The sequence below is a fragment of the Solea senegalensis genome, linkage group LG18, assembly GCF_019176455.1.
Source record: "Solea senegalensis isolate Sse05_10M linkage group LG18, IFAPA_SoseM_1, whole genome shotgun sequence".
NCBI classification, from domain to species: Eukaryota; Metazoa; Chordata; class Actinopteri; order Pleuronectiformes; family Soleidae; genus Solea; species Solea senegalensis.
This window is the reverse complement of record NC_058041.1, coordinates 13344018-13366327: the sequence shown is the minus strand read 5'-3', so window position 1 is coordinate 13366327 and position 22310 is coordinate 13344018. Positions and strand designations below refer to the sequence as shown.

Here is a 22310-nt window from a genome sequence, read left to right as displayed (position 1 = left end):
ATGAGTGACTTTCTTGTATTTCTGTTGGTGGTTATTGGTTTTCCACAGGTTTTAAAATAGGTTAGTAATTCCTTGCATGTACAAGTCCATTACCTTTATGTAACTTATGACTTATGTCATATTTTCAGCGCCTTGCCGTTTGTCACCTGCTGATTCACATTAAAAGTACATTTCTCAATTTAAAATGATCATTGTGTGACCTCATAATGTGTACTAATTATTGAATAGATATGACCGTCAACAACTATATTAACTTAAATATTGTATACATATTGTGGACCTGTAATGATTCATGAAAACAGACTCATGAAGAAGAAAAAAAGCCAGTACTATTCATAACTTTATATAGAATACAGTATTGACATTTTTTTAACACATAATAATTTACATTATTGCAATTGATGCATTTACACTAGTCAGTATTTTATACAAGTAAGGGGACACTTTAAAAATACATATTGCTTAGGATGATTCAGCACAGTCAAGTAAGAGAGAGAGAATTCTAAAATGAAATGACAGTTTCTTTTTTAAATAAATACAGCTCTACACAAAAAAACAAAAACATTTAATATTGTCAAACAGATTTGGCTAAACTCTTCATATTGCACAAACAGCATCAAGCTGTTGCAGAGTCGTATTCGTCCAACCATCGCCTGAAGAGCTTGTGGTAACAGCATGACATGTCGGACATGATCAACGTCAAACTCTGTATCTTTAAATGTAACCATCTCATTGTGTGCATCAGGTGTGGTCTTGTTTTTTTTCACATATAGCAAGTAGACTTGGCATCGTCATCATCATTGTGGTGGTTGATTGTCATCTCATAACACAGAGAGCAAGAGGGAAAGACAATACAAATAAATAAAAGAATGAATAAATAAATAAATACATAATTAAATACATAAATAATACAATAAAAAGCATCCAAATTAAGAGATAATGTCTCTTAATTTGATGAGATACAGAATCCAAAGGCACTCTGTCCTTTGTCATCTCATGGGTGAAGTAAATTAAAATGAGAGAGTAATAAAATCTGAATTTTCTTCATCTTGATTTGTTTATGAAACCAGGATTAAGTACTGTACTTGTTCTCCTGACAAAACATTTGGCAATAAATACTCACTAACATTTTACACCCCCTTTTATAATGTAATTGTCTATGATAAGTATTACAAATAAAAGTAAAAGATGTCTGTTGTTATGGCTTCCATGTTCCCCTGACCGCAGTGAACATGCATTCAGCAGTTTGTTGAAAGGGAAACAGCCGAGTGATGGTCCCTCTGTCTTAAAGAGGTAACGCTGGTCAGTTAGCGCTGATATCTGGACCTGCACCTGGGGATTGTGCATACTCTCCTCATGACTTGGACCTGCCCAGTTGAACATGGTGACATGTGCACTTGCTGTTGCTGCGTAGTGTCCTGTTCACACCGTGGATTCTCCCCCTGCTTTGTCGGTCCTCCAGCAAAGTTTGGCTCATTGCTAGTAAGGAGAGAAGAGGATGGGTGTGTGTGTGGCCCTCAAAGGTCCCGGTGCGGGCCTGAAGAGCGTGGGGCTGATCAGGGGACCCTGTATGATGGCAGTGGGACCGGGCGGCAGCCTCAGTGCTAAAGGTCCGGGTGCCATGGTGCACAAGGCGGCCGAACTGAGGGGGCTTGTCAGGAAACCTGCTGGCAGGGTCTTAGACAGCTGCTTCTGCAGAGCCAGTTTAGTCTGACACACAAGACAAAAGAACTAGAAGATGTCACATTTGAAATTCTGCAACATTTCCTAAACCAAACAATGTGTACACTGGGGCTAAATGATTGTTTTCCTTTTCTGACAAATATTGATGTAAAATATGATTTTATATGTGATTTTCTTTTGGTCAAACTTCATTTTAAATAATCACTGTCTAATAGATCTGAGGACTCTGTATTCTAATGCAATGTAAACATACATTTAACTAAGATAAAGAAAGTAAGAATTAAATATTATTAACAATAATAAAACCTCTCTGGAAACAAACCCAGGATCTGATGTGCTGCATAATGTATTGAGATTTGAATGTATATTTATTTAATGTGAATAGGAAGTGGTTCCACGACGCTTCATAGTGAATGCATGTGGATTACTCATTATCATCAGAGCATGATTGCCATTCCGGCAAACAGGAAGAGCTGCACGGGAAGCTACATTTATACAAATAAGCAAGTGACACAAAAGAAGTGAAGTTATTTAACTGTAAAGAAAGTTATTGACTTTTTATTGACATTTTAAACGACAAATATGCACCAATAAATAGTCTAAATCACAACCTTGAGAAAATTGACTATTTGCATTTGCTCTGTGTGTGTGTGTGTGTGTGTACACTTTAGTACTGTATATACTGTTCTTTATTGCCCGTTTACGACATGTACAAAAATAAAAGCAGCCAAATGTATGGTATGATCGTGTGTGTGTTTTTTTGACCTTTTCTGGCACAAACATTGACCTTGTCAGGACCAGGAGTCCTCATGGAGACTAAAACCTGGTCCTAATGAGGCAGAACCTTATTTCTGAGGAACTGGTTAAGTTTAGGTCTAATATTTGTTGTATTGTGTTAAAGTTAGGGTTAGACGTGAACTGGTTATGGCTGAGGTTAGGAATAAGGCTTTGTTTTAGATGTGTGTGTGTGTGTGGGACAGATTCTTACCGCTAAGACAGCACTAGTCTGTAGTTTATTATAGGGGGTGAACTTTGCCTTGACAGGCTTCCCAGCCAAACGCTCTTTGTGTCTCCTGCTGTTCATGTGCTAAAAGGGGATAAACATACACAGATTCAGCCAGAACAAATCCGACTAACAAGGCAAAGAGCCAGCACATCGACGGCATCGCCTTTTTAATCGTTGCTGCTTCAAGTAGTAGTAATATTAGCCATTCAAATCATTACACTTGGATCAGCCACATACCTGCTTCAGCTGTGTCTCTGAGTTGACAGACACCTGGCACAGCTCACAGTGGAATGGCTGGCTGGTCACACGCTGAACAACCGCTCGGGTCTTGCTGGCCATTCGCTGCTTTATGCGGCAGGCGGGTCTGGGCGATGACGTGGTCTTGAGCCTGCGCTGTGATTGGCTGCTGTTGTGACCGTTTAGCATCTGTTTGTGCTTAATTCCTGATACAGCCATACAGAAGAGAAGGGGGGGGGTGTGTGTGAAATACTCATAATTTCACACCAAATCAACAGTTTTACTATTAATATCTCATAGTAAATTGAAATTAAAAACCTTTAAATCATGTCGCATCATGAGTGGAACAGTTTGGTTTGGCACAGTAAGTTACATATTTTTTTGTGTGTTTCCACTAGGAACAGTACCAAAACAACCAGCCCATACCATTTTCTGGCACCTTTTCCTTGGGGTACCAGAGTAAAATGACACACATGACAGTCAGGTGATAGGGCGACAGAAAAACACCACGTCCTTTTTTTTGTCAGTTGTCTTTCTCTGTAACGCCCGCTGATTATTCACACACAAAGCTTGACGTCTTTTTGATACGGCCAGAAACCGAGCAGGAAAGCGTAAAAGAACTGGATGTGATGAACTGTTTATGTTCGATGTTGCACTGGTACAATGTCACGCTACATATGTCGCACAGCCCACACCCCGCACCCCTCTAAAGGTACTGTTCTCAGTCGAAAAAGACATGCCTGACCCAGGGCTTTACCATTCCAAACTGTACCAAACTGAACCGTACCATGATGGAAACACAGCTTTAGAAGAATGATTTACTATGTACTATAGTACATACCGCTACAATGAGCCTCCAACTGGGAGCTGGAATTGACCGTCACTTTGCAGGTACAACAGTGGAGCTGAGGTTTTTTGTTGCCATTAGCCTCCTCTGCCGTGACCACCTCCTCTGCCTTGACCACCACCTCCTCGCCTCCTGTGGAACCTCCCTGTAGGTCAGAGCCTCCCTGAAGACCAGAGCCTCCCTGAAGACCGGAGCCTCCCTGTAGGTCAGAGCCTCCCTGAAGCCCAGAGCCTCCCTGAAGGCCAGAGCCTCCCTGAACGTCACAGGGTGTGCCTGAACTGGTGGCCAGGCTGCAGCCGTCCACAGGTGAACTCTCTGAGGCTTTATCACAACCCTGAGAGCCATGGCAGACCTGTGGGGACAACTGAGGAGAGCAGAGCGAGGAATCGATAGGTGAAGGCTGTGAAGAGTTGGTGGCTACCAGTGAACTGCCCTGGATGGTTTCAGTTTGCAGCTGCTGTGCAGGCTGAGAGGAGGCACTCTGGCCTGAAAGACAAACACAAGTTATGATATGATGTGTCTCAATCGCAGCTAAATGAATAGACAGAGGCCATTTTCATATATCACCAAATGTACTGACTTAACCGGCAGCTTAAAGCTGCCATCAGTGAAATCCTTAAACTTGTCATTATGATGTTTTGATGGCACTGCAATGCTGCTATAAACACCATCTGTGTTTATGCTGATCCAATATAAGCGACTCCTTTTGCTATTATTGTTATTATTATTTATTTATTATATAATAATCACACAAATATCTTCACACAAGGGTGTGTATCATGTCATAACACAACAGCACTAAGGAAGAGTATCTTTCTTCTTCATCTACTGCATATCAACCTTTTGACCTACTGCAACATACATGATTATTTTCATAATCAATGATTATTTTCTTAATTAATGGTCCATAAAACAGTCAGAAAATGTTTTTTTCCTAAACCTGGAAATGATGATGTTCTCAGACGTCTTCTTTTGTCCACAAAGCCAAATGTTTCAGTTTTAATGAGTTCTTTGTCATATGGAGTGACAAAACCAGAAGACGTTCACATTAAAGAAGCTGAAAGATCTGAAATCTTGATTATTACTAAAACCAAATAGTTGATTACCGTAATAGTTGACAATTAATTTAGAAATCGATTAATAATCGATTACTCGAATAATTGTGGCAGCACTAGTACACAGCGGCATGTATCACATAGAGTCCATGGCTGGAAAAGCATAAATGAAGTTGATTTGAATTGAAAATGTAATGTATGAGCTGAAGAACAAGAGAAAAGGTCACTTGTGAAGGTCATTTGATAACACAAGGACTATACGTTAATTCTGCACAAAGTATAAATACAGATTCTTGTGTAAAGCGACACAAATTTTCCTCTCTGTTATCATTTTGTATGACTGACCGGTCGTTTCATTCTTTGTTGTATTTCTTTCAAATGACCTTGACTGAAAAAAAAAACTTTTTCTAATCTTCATTGTCCTCATCCCTCTTTACTGTTCCCATTGTTACCCCCTTTTTCTCCAGCCATCTAAATCTTCCTTCCCTTATCTCTCTGCCTCTCTGTCATTTATTCTCTCCCTCTTCCGAAGCTCCCTTTGTCACCATCAATCAACAACCATGGCAACGGCTGAATGTAACAAGCTTATCATTATGTGGTTAGAGGGAAATTGATAGGCGCTGAGGGAAAATGGGTGCGGGAGATCAATAATGAAGAGGAACGCTGGATGGAGGGTGACATCAGTTTTTTCAGCCCGGGCAGAATGAGATGCAGGGAGACAAATCACTGACAATTCTAAAAGATGCTCTTTTGTAGGCTAGAAGCAGAAAAAGCTGTTGTGACATCATTAACTTTTAAGGTCTTTTTTTTTCTTTTTCGGGCACAATCTACAAACATGATAAGGTCTGAGAGGGAAATCAAAGTGCTTCTTTGCGTTTGTGCATATAATAACTGCACTGGGCTCAAAAGGATTGGAAAATGTATGATGTATTTAAATAAGGCCTTCAGACTTAAAGGGAGCTTTTAGGGCCCGGGCACATTTACCATGATCGGCGTCTGTGGAGAACCACTCCACATGTGCAACGACGGCTTTCCAATCATGTGATTACTCAGCAGGAGATCACCCTCTTTTTGTACTATGTCCCTGTATTTTTTTGGAGCGCTGACTCATACATGTGTAGGTAGCGGCAGACCTCTTCACATGACTTCAAGCAAGTTTCCATGGTTACCACATTCTTTGTTGTTTCTTTAGACCAAGAACAACAGCGCCCCAGAAACTGGACTGCAAAGAGTTGTGCTACAGCACACTCCCTCTGTAGTATGCTTAGTGGACGTGTGGACTCAGATTGGAGGTGTGCTTGTGTCTGTCTGTGTGGGGTCTGAGCGGACCCGCATGGACCTACTTTGAAACGCCCCTGTTAACAGCTGCTGCAGCCATCAGCCTTGAAAACTTTATTTTGTTATGCTGTTTATTCACCAACACAAATCAATATCAAGGAAAATAACCTTATCACAGTCTTCGTCAGAATGCAGCCACCAGCGCTTCCCTTTTAAGTGCTTTAAGGTTTCTCATCCCGCAAAACTGTCTTATCTTGATGAGAGTAATTACCTATCTGACAGGGCCAATGATAGTCGTATAATAGTTGCAAATTAGCCGGCTGAGTGACAGCAACCAAGCCTTAGTGCTTTTGTCATTCCAATTACATCACTAATTACTCCAAGGATGATGAGAATGTGCTTTTTAACAAAAAAAAAAAAAACATAAAAGAAAAACGTATACCTTGTTTGTCTGATGAGGGCACCATTGCTCCTCCCATCAACCTCTTCTCTCTGTCTTTTGCTGCAGTGGACGCACTGTGTCCATTTCTGTGCCGGTTCCTCTGGGTCTCCAGGGCTTTTAGCTTGCGAGTGTGCTTGTGACCTTTGTAGTGCGCCTCTGCCTGGTTCTGAAAACACACATACAAAATATGTACATTTAAACAAGCACAGAGTAAAAGCCATTGTACAGGACTGTGTATGCACTGAATCACTGACAAAGTCATTAAAAGGCCATCATGAAATCAGTAAACTGTAAATATTCCATCTCTTCCAGTTCCATGGTTTTACATGCTTCTGTGGGGTTGAAGCAAATCATATGTGATTGATTTGACTCAAAGGAAGAGTCACATCGCCATTTCCATCATCATCATCATCATCATCATCATCGTCATCAACATCATGGCTGCGCTCAAATGAGCATTGCTTGGACTCGTGACCATCCTCTGAGCCCACTGGCTCATCTTTCCACTGATTTGTTCTGACACAGAATGGCCCGTGTTCGTTCTGCCGCGCCACAAAATGACTTCTGTGCCGTGTGCAGCGAGCACAAACACATTTTGTGGCAGCGTGACAACAGATGCATGCAGATTTGGGATCCCAAAATGGCTGTGAATGGCTGTAGATGAAGTAAGTATGCACTCTACAGAGGGACAACAGCGAGCAGCAAACACAAGTGCACTGGGACTGAAACACAACAGCTGAAAACAAACAAACAAAACACAGTTATATTGTAATCCAATCAATCAACACAGTTTCAAATCTATACATTTTGAATTGTCTTTGTGGACAACAAATAATTCACCACAACATACACTATGAGCTAAACCCATGGTTCTCAAACTGTGGCACGTGGTACTTGGAGGAATTTGGTCTGGAGTGCATAGAAAATGAAACAACTCACACAAAAAAAATAAAAGTAAAAAAAAGAATTATTAGAGTCACGTTATCTCTCGCTTATGACCACAGCACTGGTCAGCCGCCTCAACAACGGAGGCACATGGCCTCTTCAGGCTATGCCCAGCCGAGCCCCAGAGGGGCGGGGGGGGGGCCAGTGACCCACATCCGGGCAAAGGAGAGTGTGGTCAATTTTTGTTTTTCTTTGTAAGAGGTCATTTTGAACTGCTCTTTGGCCGGTCCCTCACCTTGGACCTGTTTACCTTCAGTAACCCTACCAGGGGCACAAATCCCCCAACAACTGAGAGCTCCTAGAATCATTGGAACATGAAAATCTCCATATCAATCTAGCAATTTCTATGTACTGATGAGGTCAGAGGCAGATTAAAACCCAGTAAAAAGTGGTTGGTGAAGTTTGAGTAAGAGCTTTGTGTACAGACTGTGAAGCCCATGGAGACAAACTGATATTTGGGCTACATGACTATAACTGATTTGATTTGATTGAGGAAAGCTCAAGTGTTAGTTGTACTAAAATGCCATGTCAAACTACATCTGCTGAAAGATGAAATGTTTCAATTGCTTCAGCACCTGACACAAACCGTTCACAACATCGAGTTAGTAGAACAAGCAGCAGTCATAAAGGACATAAGACAGGTGACGCGACACACTTCACTTTTCCTTCTGTCAATAAACTGTCCATTTATTCCAGTTTCAGCTTTCAGTTGTTGAGTTCTGCTTGAAGAAGATTTTTTTCCACTTCCAGTGTACATGAGTGGGCAGCCATATGTGACTTTTTTGTCCTTTAATTGGATTTAATACAAACAAGAACACTTCTGCAACACTGGTATCTTTCTGCTCACCTAAATCAACATGGATCAACAGGACTTTACGTGTCTGGCTTCATACAAGGCTGTTATGATAATTTTACCTTGCTCAATTATTTATTTATTTTTTAAGTTAAGTGTGCATAGAGTAGAAGTGGCGCAGGTTTTAACTTTGCATAAAGCTCAGCATGCAACACGGACAGAAAGGGCACCACCGTGACTCAGTGTGTGCGGTGGAGCAAAGGGCATACGACCCCTTTGGCTCCGCTGAATGTCAGCGCACACGAAAGCATTCGGCGACATAATCGACTGAGTCAGAGGGATGAAGCTGCTCTCATCATCTGCATACTACCAAACTATCCGGCATGCCAGCGTAGTATGGGTTCACTATGTTGCACCATAGTAACTTTGTGTAATGAGTATCCCAGCGCAGCGACACAGAAATCCACAGATTCAGACCACTGACACCCAAACATCCTCCACAACGAGGCCGGAGCAATAACAATGTCACGTTCGGTCCTCCAAGGATGACACGGTCATGCCTTTGCACTTAAAGGAATAGTTTAGATTTTTTTGTAGTCTGTTAATGTAGTAGTATATAGGGTTAAAGGTTCAGTGTGTAAGAATTAGTGACACATACACTCATCCCCTCCCTTTCCCAGGCCCATCACGGATCAATGGTGGCTTTTCTCATACCAAAAAGAATGTTCCTCTTCTTCATTTGCATAGAAATGCATCCTCTGGCTTGTTTGTCCATTCAAGATGCTGCACAATTGCTGTATTTTGAAGCGATTATACACTTCAGCCAATAAATAGTTACAAACTGAACCTTTAAGATATCAGAGAGAAACCTGTATTCTACTATATTGTATACATGCCATCAAGTCAACAAAGTTTGTCTTTACACTGAACGAACAGCTTCAGCTTTTCATTTTAATATTCCGCCTTTAAATACCCTCTTCTACCCAGCAACTGCTAACAGGACATGACGGCAATTTCTCATTGTTAATTTTAGTGTAGCAAGCAGTGAATGCAACACTGACACACTGTATTAAAGCCATAAATAGTTGTTATGTCTAACACCTTTGTGACATCCAGCCCATTACATTTGAAGACTCCCCCTTTCTGACCTGCTCTAGCCTCCACCAACTATATATAGCAATAAAAGATCTGCTAGCATTGCTCCACTGCGTGCTGGAGTTATTTAAGACTTTTAAGATTCGTTGGACTTTGAGGTTTGTCTATTAGGACTTTTGAAAAGTTGGATTGTGTTAATATTGCTTTTTCTTATAGTTTAGTTCCAATTTGTCTCTTAAACTTCTTGCTTTTCTATTTCACTTAGTTACCTTATCAGTTTCAGCTGTACCAACCTCTCTTTAGTATTTAGTGCTTGCACAGTTGCCAGATTATGTTGATCCCACAGGGATCGGCGTTCCATCATTCCATTCTTTGGTATGGCTTTGTGTAGGATCTCAGACCTTCTCGGATGTTTTTGCTTCTTGTTTTGAACCTCAGCATGAAAATGTAAAGCAGTCTTTCATAACACCTGCTTCTAAATTGACAGTTTCTTGTGAGGCTGTTACAAGAAAATACTTGCTTTTACGCATCCGTTGACTCTTGTACATAGAAAATTGATAAAAAGAACTTAATAATTAATTGTCCAACCAGTAATTTGCAATGATATACCAAATAAAAACATAAATCAACCTAAATGACCACAGAAAACAAGCATAACAGATTGTTGTTTGCTCATCCATGAAAGCTTTTTTTTTTTCCAGCCTTGGCAAGCTGAAGCTGCATGTTCAAGGATTGATGTCAATGACACTAATGGTGCTTTTCCACTACATAGTCCCTCGCCTCGCCTAACCACGGCACGTTTTTTGAGTTTCCTGACTGGAGGAGTCATGAACAAGACGTCGGACACAAGAATCAAACCTGTAGATCTGTTAAAAAGACTTAACAAATCAGAAAACATGCATAAATGTCCAAAATTGAGCACTGAAAATATCTGAAACCTCAGTAGTTAACAGAGGAGTCTACTTAGCGATAGGACTGCTGAAAGCCGGTGATTGCAAGCGCCGATCATGAAGGAAGTACTGATTCAGTACACTGAAAACAGCTGCTTTATAAGTCACTAGTTTGTGTGTGTCGCGTATAAAGTCACGGCAGTTTCATGCAGCCATGCTGTGACGACCCCACCCACGTTGAGCAGGTAGATACTATATTGTGATGGAAAACCAACCAAACCGTGTAGAGTTGAGCCGTGCCGTGCCAAGCAAGGCAAGTCAGTACTAAGTAGTGGAAAAAGCATTATAAAACCTTCTTCCTTATCTACCAAGACAATAAAATACAAGTAGACCTCAAACATTCTGAACTATTCCTTTAATCAAATCTCTTTTTGCAGATTCCAGCCACTAAGTGTTGGGACCTGGTACCTGCCTGCACCCTGGCATCCACCTCTCCAGCACTTTCAGGTTAGCTGCAGGTAACACAAAGAGGAGGAGGAGGAGGAGAGAGACAGATGAGGAAGTGAAGGTGGTCCCACATCAGTGTCCCACTTCCTGGACATTTCAGAATTCACACAAAGAAGAGTTATTGTCATTCTGCCAGGTTGCTCCTGACAATATAAATGCTAATATGTCTAAATAAACTCCATAGGAATGGAAGCCAAATGAAGTCAAAGAGAGAGGAGAGATAAGAAGAAGAAAAAAAAAAAAAGGTTGGCTTTTTAAGAACCCCGCGATTCATGGAAAAAAAAGAAAATAAAGATTGGACTGATAAAAAAGCTGTTTTGTATGATGTAAAAGCATTAAATGTGAGGGAAATATGCACATGAAAAAATCAAGATAACAGTTTGGAGACAATTTGGAGAGTGTTGAAATGTTTTATGATTGGAAGAGAGATGCAGTTGGTTTAGCAGTCCTTTCATCTTGTTGCAGAGAAATGCCTCGCAGGCTGATTTGGTTTGGTTTTCATAATGAAACCTGTGTTTTTAGATAAGAACAGTTTTCACTCTTATCCGCTTAAAGATATGCAGTCTATCATGTGACCATTCAGGTGCGGCAGACATTTACAGTACATGCCAGGGTAAACAGAAATTTGTTTACTTAGTTTCAGGACTAAGGAGTTTCAGGAAGTACTACTGGCTCATCTCTGCGGTGAGTCATCTCAACTGCTGATGACGCGGTGTTCCTGACTAATACTTAAGAAAACAGGAAAACAGAGTTGGGAATGATGATGATGACCTATCTAATTTAAAATGTGCAGGGGATTCTTTATTTAGGTTTAATAAGGTGAAGTCAAAGGTGAAAGTAAGTGTTAATGGGGCTTTTAGGAGTTTATCATCAAATCCGCTTCACTGCGTTATTGTTTAAAATGGTCTGGATTTCTGCCTGTTCAGATTAAATTGTTTTTTAACGTTTCAACTTTTTCAATTTGGATTGAAAATGCAACGGCAGTGTGGACGGTTGTCTGACTTACAGTGGAATTGAAGCGCAGGTGACAGATATTACAGGAGATGATGGGTTTCTTCTTGGGCGGGGCCACTCCAAAGGTGTGGTTGATCACTGCCTTCTGCACCGGGTCCATCTAGCAGAAGAAACACATAACACATTTTGGTTCAAAAGAAGCAGTTAAACATAGGTCAACAGAAGCCTCTATAGAAGCACCCCTCCTGTTGGTCTCCTCCTGAGTGGATGAATGAATGAAATGTTCCGTCGTGTTTATTACATAAAGATAAAATGTGTCTCAGAAACAGATAACTGAACCTTGCTTTTTCATACAACTACACACATCCATCCATTTTCTAGTGCTTTAGCCTCCACAGGAGGGTCACGGCGTGCTGTGCCAATCTCAGCTGACATAGGGCGATAGGCAGGGTTCACATATAGAGACAAACAACCAATTTAGAGTGTCCAATTGACCTAATCCCCATATTGCATGTTTTTGGACTGTGGGAGGAACAACTACACACATCATAAGAAAAACTGCATTCATATATAATGTTGAACATGAGATACTAAAAATCTATCTGTTTTGTTCAATGTGGAATTGCATAAATATCTTTTGTATTATCCGGATGATGAGTTACCCTTGAATGGGCCCAGATATAATTATCCGCACTACTGTCAACACCTCTCAGGTCAGTGACAAACAGTTTGACAGTAGTGATGTGTGTGAAATTTGCTTGGCTAAATATAACTAATCCCGAGACTGAACGGATTATGATTATTAGTTTGTCAAGTAATGCTCTCTCTGATGAAGGGAAGGCTTGTCACGCACACACACAAACACTGGTTTCCATAACTTCAGCGGAAATAACATTGACGTACATTCATTTCCTGGAGACTTACTCTAACCTTAACCATAACTACTACTGCCTTAATCCTAACCCTGACCCTAACTTTAAAATGTGTCTTCACCTTAAACTATAGTAATTAACATTACAAGGACTTGAATTTGTCCCCATAAGGAAGAAAAGTCCCCATAATGTGACTGTGTAAACAGATGTAGGTCCCTACAACATAAAGAATACCAGGTACACACACACACATACACATAAATATAGTGTTAGAATAAAGCACAGTTCAATTTACACTTTTAAATAAGCCTTTCTGATGAATTCTATTCAGTGTAAATCCCAACAGTGCAGCCGTGTGAGTAGATTCATATTTTTATCCTCTAGGTGTTAGACAGGAATCTTCCCACACCCTCCCACAACCCTACATTTAGCTCGCTCCTCTTATTTGTCTCATTAGGGGTTAAAAATAAATGTAGACCATATGAAAGTCTCTGCCACAGCAAACCTACGTACTGGACGTGTGTGTGTGTGTGTGTGTGTGTGAGAGAGAGAGAGAGAGAGACGTGTTACATGTGGGATGTCTTGAGCATATGTTCACAACTGAGTGGAGTTGGTAATATGGGAACCGGCCAATGCAGCCAAAGGTTTATTTTACAATATAAAATGACTTCAAACTGCACACTTAAATAAAGTTCATGACTTTTTTTACTGTACCAAGTGTTTGTCTGTCTCAAATCAGAAGACTTGAACAACATCATTTCAAAATGAAACAAGACCTAAATATTTACAGCACTGCAAAATAACAATAAAAAAACATGTCCTATTGTCATTTTGTGTTGTGCAAAATCTTGTTCAAGGGAACTATTACCAGGAAACCCACAAAAGGCTAATCTGGTTCCTCCATTGTCTAATTCAAAATTTTGTTTTAAAATTTAAAACAGCTTCTCATTCAATAGATAATTTGTTTCTCTGAAGTACCTGCACATAAATTCTTCAATCCAGCACTCAGACACGGGCTCAGTGAACACATATGCCTCATATCCACTAAGCAGACGGGTTTGGAACATACACCCTGATCTGACTTGCATTTTCCCCACAAGGTCAGTGGGACAAATTTGCACCGTCCAAACACTAACGAACACTTTACACTGACAACAGGACGACGCAGTAAACAGAATGGAACAGTAAAAATTACAGGGAGAGTTCCAGACATCAGGCACGAGTGAATTCCAGAGATGCTGATGTGGGCGGAGGGTAAATGGAGGAAGAGGATCTGATGGAGCGGAGGAGGTGGCGATGTGGAGAAGGTCGGAGAGATACGGAGGGGCGAGTTTGTGGACAGCCTTGAAGGCGTAGAGTTTGAATTGAATTCCGAGATTAACCGGGAGCCAGTGTCGGCTGCGTAAATGTAAGTGTAAGTGTAATGTCATACCAGTGTGACACAGTGCAACTCGCCAATAAATTCCACAAAGAAGAAGAACGTGGCACAGTAAACAAAGAGCAACAAAGGGGAGGACTCAGCACTTCATGTTCTCTCTTCTTGGCATGAAGCTATGACGAGGAGAAAAATCACAAGTGATGATTATCTGTCAGCAGTGTCAACATTAAACTGGATCACTTGGCGGAAATACGGCTAGAGTTTCCAACTGGGACGTCAGAAAAAATGATTTTAGCTACAAAAAAAACTAAGAAAAAAACAATAAAAGCTTAAAAACACAGACTCATTATTATTATTATACACTGCCATATGACTATGTGTGCTGCTCTATCTTACTCATCTTACTGCTCATTCCTTCACACCAAAGTTGCACACATGGGTTGTTGAGTTTACTTTAGTGACACAAACTTACCAAACAAGGCAGCAACAGACCAACTGCTAAAAACACTGATTATGTTTAACACATGCAACACATGCTTACTTGGGCTGGCTAATTCTTAAGAATGTTTTTACTGAGCTTGCAACTGTATACTTGTACTTATATAATTTCTCAATTTTTTAGAGTCTTGTTAATATCTTTATATATTGTACATTTTTTGGTAATGCACGTTCATTATTTACTATCTTTATCTTTACTGTCTTTGCTGAAATTTCCACACTGTGGGATAAATAAAAGACTATCTTATCTAATCTATCTGTCGCCCAGAGCACAGTCACATGGTCAGTGGAATATATCAGTACCTGTTCCACTTTCTAGTGAAATGTGAGGTCGTATCTCACCGTGTTGAAGTTGGGGAAGAGGCTGAGCGGTGACGAGCCGTTGACCCTGAGCGGCAGGAAGTGCTCCAGCTGGGTGTGACTCGGTGACGGGAGGGGTCGACCCGGCAGAGGCAGGGATCCCAGGAGCGGGTGGACTTGACCCTGGGACAGTGCACCTTAAGCAGAGAAGATCACATGTACGTTAACACATCGCTGCAACTACGGTAAAAGCAGTGGTGTCAAACTCAAATGACCAATGAGCGTCTAGTCTGGTCAAGAGGAGGTCAGTCCAGAAAAATAAGTGGGGGAAAAACACAACACAGTATTCCATCATGATATCACAATAAAGGTACACATGATAATATTTCACAGAATCTCAAAAGTAAAAGTGCTCGTTTTGATATGGAAAGATGTACACAATAAAAACGTATTTAATAATGCAAAATGAAAAATATGTAAATAATAATGAAGAAAAAGTATGTGATACACTATGTCTTAGTGTAAGTATTATTGTTATTTTGTTTATATTCTATCATGTGACTGGCAGCTGTGCTTCAGCCACACGTGCTGTGTTTACAAGGAAGAGGAGGTCGCGTGTCATGTTTTCATTATAAAATAATATTAAGTGGTGGGCTGCACGCGGCCTGTGGGCTCTAAAGCCTTTTTCACACTAAATATTCGTGAAAACACCCTGAATGAAGCCACTAAAAACACATTCCCACTCTTGAAGAACCTGTTTTAAGAACCTTTTTTTTTTTTTTTACAAGCTACACATCCTTCCACGCAGACAAAGACGGCAGATAACATATGCGCTCAACACCAATCCCTGCAGTGACTGATTCACTCAGTGAAGCTTTAATGACTGCAGTAATAACTGGGGATAAATGGTGAGAGCCTCACTGTGGCCTTTTCCTCACTTCACATGTCCATCGTTTATTTTGACAAATGTCTCTGGCCTTTAAACACAGCACAGGCGTGCGCTGTTGTGTGGTTTCGTTCTTCTTCCAAATGGGTCACTCAAGATAAACAGGGAAGGGATTTTAATTGAAGTGCAAGACGGGCAGCAGTCGAAATATAAATTGTCAGTATGGAACCACTTGTCTCCCCTCTTGCATAAATTACAGAATTTCATACATTTCACCATCATGTGGCCATGTTGCATTAAAATTCAGACTCTTATATAAGTATTGTAATTACAGAATGTTACTAAAGACCTGAGGTTAGTGAGTCTTAAAGGTGAATGAAGTAGATGGAAGTTTAAATACAGTTTATACAGTGAGTAAGACACTGCTCTGGATCCAAGTATGTATATATATATATATATATATATATATATATATATCCATATATATATATGCATGTATGTTATTTTCAATTAAAGCCTTCCTTTGTGTGTAGTGGAGGGGTGTCCAAACTTTTTTTTAAGAGATTTCCGTGGGCCAAAGGTCCTATATTGTTTAACAGTAACATTTACATACAAATGCACATACAAAATGTAATGTAATGTTCTCATTGTTACTATTATCATTTCTAAATGGAAACGTAACCAAATCTAAGCCACGCAGGAGTGAAAAAATGAAAAGAAAAATTGCCTTTCTTTCCACATCTGGAGTCAAATAACATAATATGAGATGAGTGCATATATCTGTCCGTCTGTCACAGGTGAGTTTTTGAACTCGGGACTCTGGTGTCATAGTGCAACTCCTTACCAGCTGAGCTAATGGGGGTGACACGTGACCAATGTCGATTTCTTTTGTCCAAATCCGTCCCTGGCCATAAATAATACATCATAACACTGAAGCTGCGGGCCATACAACATCTCACGAGGGCCGTGATTGGCCGTCGGGCTTAGCCTGGGTTAGTGGCTTTGAACTGAATTTTAAAAAGGGAAATCCTATCATCTACTAGATATTTATGAAACCACGGGCTGTGGTTGGTTGTGCTACTAGAGCAAGAAGGCAGCACTGCAGTTGTAGTAGTAGTATCTCATTCACATACATAATCAACTTTATGGAAATTGCAATCCAAAGAGTCGTGGACACGTGAACTCATCTCCAAAAAGCCTTGGTGTTAACAAACACCTTAATAAACAACACAGTACCAAGTGTTTTAACTGTTCCATTTGAAGGACACAGCTCACATTAGTCCACGTTTACGTGTGAGACTTGTCTTTTCACTGCAGAGAGGAGAAGAAGAACAACTGTGCAACGGCTCAGGAAGACAAAAGATGAACACAAAGTGCCAAAAAATGTCACATTTGAGCATGCATTACATTATCATTTCAAAACAGCCCACATGTTATTGACTCAAGCGAGCCACCACTGTGTAGCTCTGTCAGTATTTAGATGAGAAATTTGAATGATTCTGTGATTCTAATTATTATTACATTTCATCCTGCGTTTGTAATTTTCACATCCCACTGGAGAACATACAAATTTGCGTGTGTTTACTGACAGAATTTGTTTTGGATGAATTCTATTTTCATTTAAACGTCCCACCAGGACTGCTCCCGTTCCCCTGAAGGCAATTAGGAATATTAAATTGCTTTATATTGAGAACACAGTGAACGACTTGAGTTGAGAGAAAGTAACAGCGACTGTGTCGCTGAGCTAATGTATTTAATCTGCCTGTCAGTATGACTTTTGGGAACATTGATTCCCTGTCCTACACAAATCTGAAATTGATCTCATTCATCTCCGACGCACATTCTCACAAAGCACAGCAGGGTTTAATCAACTTTCAGCTTTCACTGAGCAAACGAGTCGCTGACATTGTCTGCGGGAAAGTGTGTTCGTTGTCAGGTGAGGAAGAGGAGCGCGCTGCGGCTCTTCCCTTTCAAACTCTGCGTCTCGGCTGCATCCACACTGTGTGCTCCAATTAGACGAGTGGCAGTCTCACATTGAGAGGAATCACTTTCACTGACTTTGAAAATATTTTTGAGATATAATGTTTTGATTAGAATGTATAATTATAGTTGTTTAAAGTCGCTGACAGATGATGTACTTCCTGTCTGGGAGCAACAGGGAAAAGCTTCTTAAATGAGATTTTGCTGCTTATGTATTGAAACCTTTTTACTTAAGATTTATTGAATAACATGTGCATGGAATACAATTTCGACAATGTATCTGGTTTACCTATGATATCAGGTGTTTTAATTGGGTCAGACAGTTAATGTCATGTTAAAAAAAAACTGGGTACCTGAATAAAAAGTTTAATGAATGAAGACGAATTTATATGGAAAAGCAAGATCAGACAAACACTGTTCCAAGCAGAGAATTTTAACTTAAATTTGAGTAAATACACATGGCATCTAAAAACTGACTCTTCCACACTGTGCTGGGGCTGGGCAAAGAATCGATTTAATCAATGAATTCAAATGAATGCTTTACAAAGATTTCACTGAAATTCAAATTCTCCTCAGAAGATTCACTTTCCTCAGAAGCAAAGACCTGGTTTAGTTTTGCAGACACTGAGTCAACCACTGTGTCCACTGTGAACTTAATTTAAATGCGACTGCAACAAGGCAGAAGTTAACCCCAAGGGAAATATGAAATAGAATTTCATTTATTTGTCATTTGTATAATTTGTTTTTAAGAAAGAAAAAAAATCTTGACTCTAATTTGGTGTTATGAAAATCTGAGATTTTATTTTTAGGTCATATCACCCAGCACTTCTATCTCCCCATCCTTCACTGACTTAAAATATATCAGTGCACACTCACACACACACAACAACTGTAACACCAGGTGCAAGGTTTATAATTATTCTGTTTCTTAGTCACAGGTTGAAGGAGTAGCACGTGATAAGCCAATCAGAGTGCAGTCTTTCAACGATGCCTCGGTGGGTTTGTTTTGGTAATGGAGGATTTGTAAAGAATGCTCCTCTCAAGAGGAGCTGGATCTGTGTGCAGAAGGAAAGCGGGTGAGCAGCAGACAAGCGTTCTTTTAAGTGTCCACATTGTGCACTCGCCTAACATCATGCACACAACAGTGAACCATCATGAGTACCAGACGAGAGGATTATTGGGTTCAGCTTGAACCCTACACAACACAAGTGAACTGTTTAAGTATAGACACGAATGTACCACAGTACACACAGGTCAATGTTGGATACTGTTTTGATAGCTTGCGGTTTTGTTCAGACTCAGTAACTTGTGATTATTTAATGCTCGAATGGGAAGCTTTACCATCGGAGAATATAGAATACCTCATCCACAACTACCACAAAAGACTTCAAGCTGTCCAATAGGCCAATACACGGTAATGTAAATGATGATCAGGACCATTTGGGTGGTTTCTGTTGACATTATGATTTAAAAAGAGCAAACACAACTGTCTGATAATAAATGGCCTCACCCAACCATGAACTGTGAGTGCAGTGGCGGCCCCTCAATAGAGGACGCTAGGGCGCCGCCCCACCTGTCTCACATGAATAAGAAGACAACAGATAATCACATAAAATAACTTTAAAAAACATGAACATTGAAATAAATGAGCTACACATTATACAGACCATGAGTGCCGTGTATAATCTGCATTTAAATGTAGTTCTTCTCACTCGTTCCTTGTTCCTTTGAGGGGCAAAAAAAACTTTACCATAGACTCTCGTTAGAAATGGTGCATGTGCAGTAGACCTTCCTCCAATACAAAAGATGGGGAAATTCTAGGGCAGCAAAATTTTGTGCCCACAGCCGAGTGGAGATAACCAAATATAAACATATTATACTGGATATCCAGTAACTACCGGGACATGCTCTTATGCGCAGCTGGAGATTCGTCAGCGTCAGCGTGGACACACGTCTTCACCACAGCAGGTGAGGCACGTGATGACTGGGTCCGTCATGTCTTTATAAACTTTCGTGAACGTCAAACTAGTTTGAAACATCATCATACTGCCACAGCAAGAGGCAACACTCTCTCTCACAGCTCCAAACAGCTCCAAACGACTCTGCCAGGGTTTGTAACCTTACGAGCACAACTGTAACTATGAATTAATTATAATCACTTCATTGTTTTAGATTTTCAGAAAAACGATGTATGTTGGTTCAAAGCGTTGCCCTGCATCACCTACACGTAGGTAGTTAAAGTACATAGGTAGTCGCACTATGCTTCTGAACAAACTAGGATGGTGACAATTATGAGATAGAGAGGACAGTTGGCCGTGGCAGGAGCGACTACTAGAAGCGTGACTGAGCTGATTTACATTACAAAGTTCCAGTATGGGAACCACTGTCGCCCCCTGTGGACCTCTGAGTAATAACCACAACACTGCAGTCCTGAGTTGACCTAGTTTTTCTTCCCAGTCCCTCTCCAGTCTCACACACACACACACACACTTTGGCAAACGACTCAATCCAAACTGAGTAGAGAAGAGCCGAATAGTGTTGGAAGTGTATAATGGAAAAAGCTCCATTAAACAAGCGGACTGAAGGACCCGGGGATTAAACCACAGAAACTCCAATTACTGGATGACTCACTCCTCCTTCCATTGTTTTGCTTATATTGTATGAATTTTCATTGCGCCTGTTTTCAAAAATGATTAAATTCTAAATTCGCTTATATCTCGTCTATTTGTGGACAAAAGGAACTTGGCCCTGCATGGATCTGAGGCTTGGTTCTGGTCGTAGGTATCAATATAGATAGTTTTCACATGATAATGATTCCAGGTTTGGAGCAGACAAGAACACTCAGTTGTATCGCTGCTCATTTCCCTTCACTTCATGTGAGCAGTTTCTCACACTTAAAGTGAACCAATTCCTGCTCTCTAATCTTTATTCACTCTCTTTGTTCCGTGCAGGAAGATGGATTTTTCTCAGTGGCTGGGAGTGTATAGGTCACAGGAACCAGCCTTTCTACATTGAAAATGGATAAAAGATGATGAGCTGGAGAAATTATAGCACCTTGAAAATAAAAATAACTGGAGGGTGGGGGGAAGCTTAATCGCTATTGTGTCTAGGATTAGTCTCTGGGTGACTCAACATCATAGCAATCAAAGAGGAAGAGAAATGGCATCTTTCCACAAAGCGTGGAAAATGGGTGGGGGGTGGGGGGTGAGGAGCTTTTATAGCAGTGAATCAGAAAGCATCAGAGGGAAAGCTGCTTTGGCTCATTTCATGGTGAATGTATTTCACAGTATCATCTGTCTGAGCCAGTTTCTCCTTCTTCAATCTGAACAAAATCATGGCGATGTGATATGGAGGCATGCCGCCACTGTTCCCCAGTGAGTCGTCTCTGTGTGACATTAAAACAGTTTCCACCGATTAACTGGGCTTTTAACATCCAAATGGTTTTCTGCAATATTACCATAAAAAATCAAAAAAAACATGGATGAATGCTTCACCTCTGGTGACTGATTTAATGAAGGGAGCACATTTAGTGGGAGCGTGGGGTATCGCTGATTCTACAGTAAGATGTACTCTCATGAAGAACAGAAACTGCAGGATATAGAGCAGATTATTTTTCCCCCAGTTGATGTAATTTTACATTGTAATAGTTGTCAATTCTATGTCTGGCTTAAGCTCAAGGTTCGGCACAGTTTGGCCTCTGGTTCTTCTTCATTTCTGTGGTGTTTAATTAAAAAATGAACTATATTTTTGTCATTTCTCTTTAAATGGGACACATGTATGCATGTTAAAATAATTTCAATCATGATTTCAGGTTTACGACAACACATTTATGGATAATTGAATGTTTTTTTCAAGCCTCTGATTTGGCTTGAGTCACTTGCACCTTTGGTTAATTTAGAGTGTCCAATTAACATGTGTTATGACATGTGGGAGGAACAGGCCTATGTTTTTATTTCACCTAGTGGCTGATTCTGGGTCATATAGCGTAAAACTAATGACATTAGCAGTGACTGCAGAACTTGAAAAACCACCCTCGACACCACACACTGAAGGAGTTTTTATTTAAAGATGATATAAAGACACTCTAATCCCTGCTGCACAGTCTACTCGTTGTATGTGATGAAGATCAGAATACCCCACTCTCCATATTTTAAACTAACACTAATCTTTCCATTTGTAGAAAAGTTCTCAATCAAAACAGACGGGTTAATCAAATAGGCCAGAAGAAGAGCTGATGAATGCTTAAAAACGCATTAAAAATCCTTCTTTCTGTTAATCCCGCACAACACACTTAGTAAAACTGAACAGAATGTTTTCTATACCACAAGTGCATTAAACACACACACACACACCCCTTTTCTGCGTAATAAAACATTAGCGTTTAGTGCATCAGTGCATTTGCACTAATGATGATCCAATTCATTACTTTACACTAGAGGCATTGAGATAAGCATTTATGATGAGCTCTGGTGGATGAATTAGCCTCCATTAAAGGCCACTGACCGCTGCACTAAGCTTTCTCTATTGGAAACGAAAGACCGGAGAGCCAAATTTTCACAGTGGCTTGAATCACTGCCCCCACCTTGCACCGTGTGGTCTTTATATAAATCATCTTTATTGTGACAAAGTACACTGAGGCCACGGGTGGCAACCAACAAGCAAAT

The 22310-nt window shown here is 40.4% G+C and overlaps 1 protein-coding gene across 5 annotated transcripts in view; it reads right to left on the bottom strand.

Moving 5' to 3' along the window:
- The window catches only part of LOC122759123 (zinc finger protein 385C-like), a 79896-nt gene that overhangs the window by 10845 nt on the left and 46741 nt on the right, over positions 1–22310 (bottom strand). For 3 of the 5 annotated variants that reach the window (XM_044013695.1, XM_044013696.1, XM_044013699.1), the window contains 7 exons: positions 14823–14977; positions 11785–11892; positions 6549–6714; positions 3768–4259; positions 2927–3132; positions 2672–2770; positions 328–1710 (listed from right to left, as the gene is read on the bottom strand). In XM_044013695.1, the coding sequence (XP_043869630.1) occupies positions 1480–1710; positions 2672–2770; positions 2927–3132; positions 3768–4259; positions 6549–6714; positions 11785–11892; positions 14823–14977 (1457 nt within the window). In that variant the 3' untranslated portion in view covers positions 328–1479. Of the gene's footprint in view, positions 1–327; positions 1711–2641; positions 2771–2926; positions 3133–3767; positions 4260–6548; positions 6715–11784; positions 11893–14822; positions 14978–22310 lie in introns of those variants that run through there. The other 2 variants (XM_044013697.1, XM_044013698.1) reach the window with 2 other exon arrangements.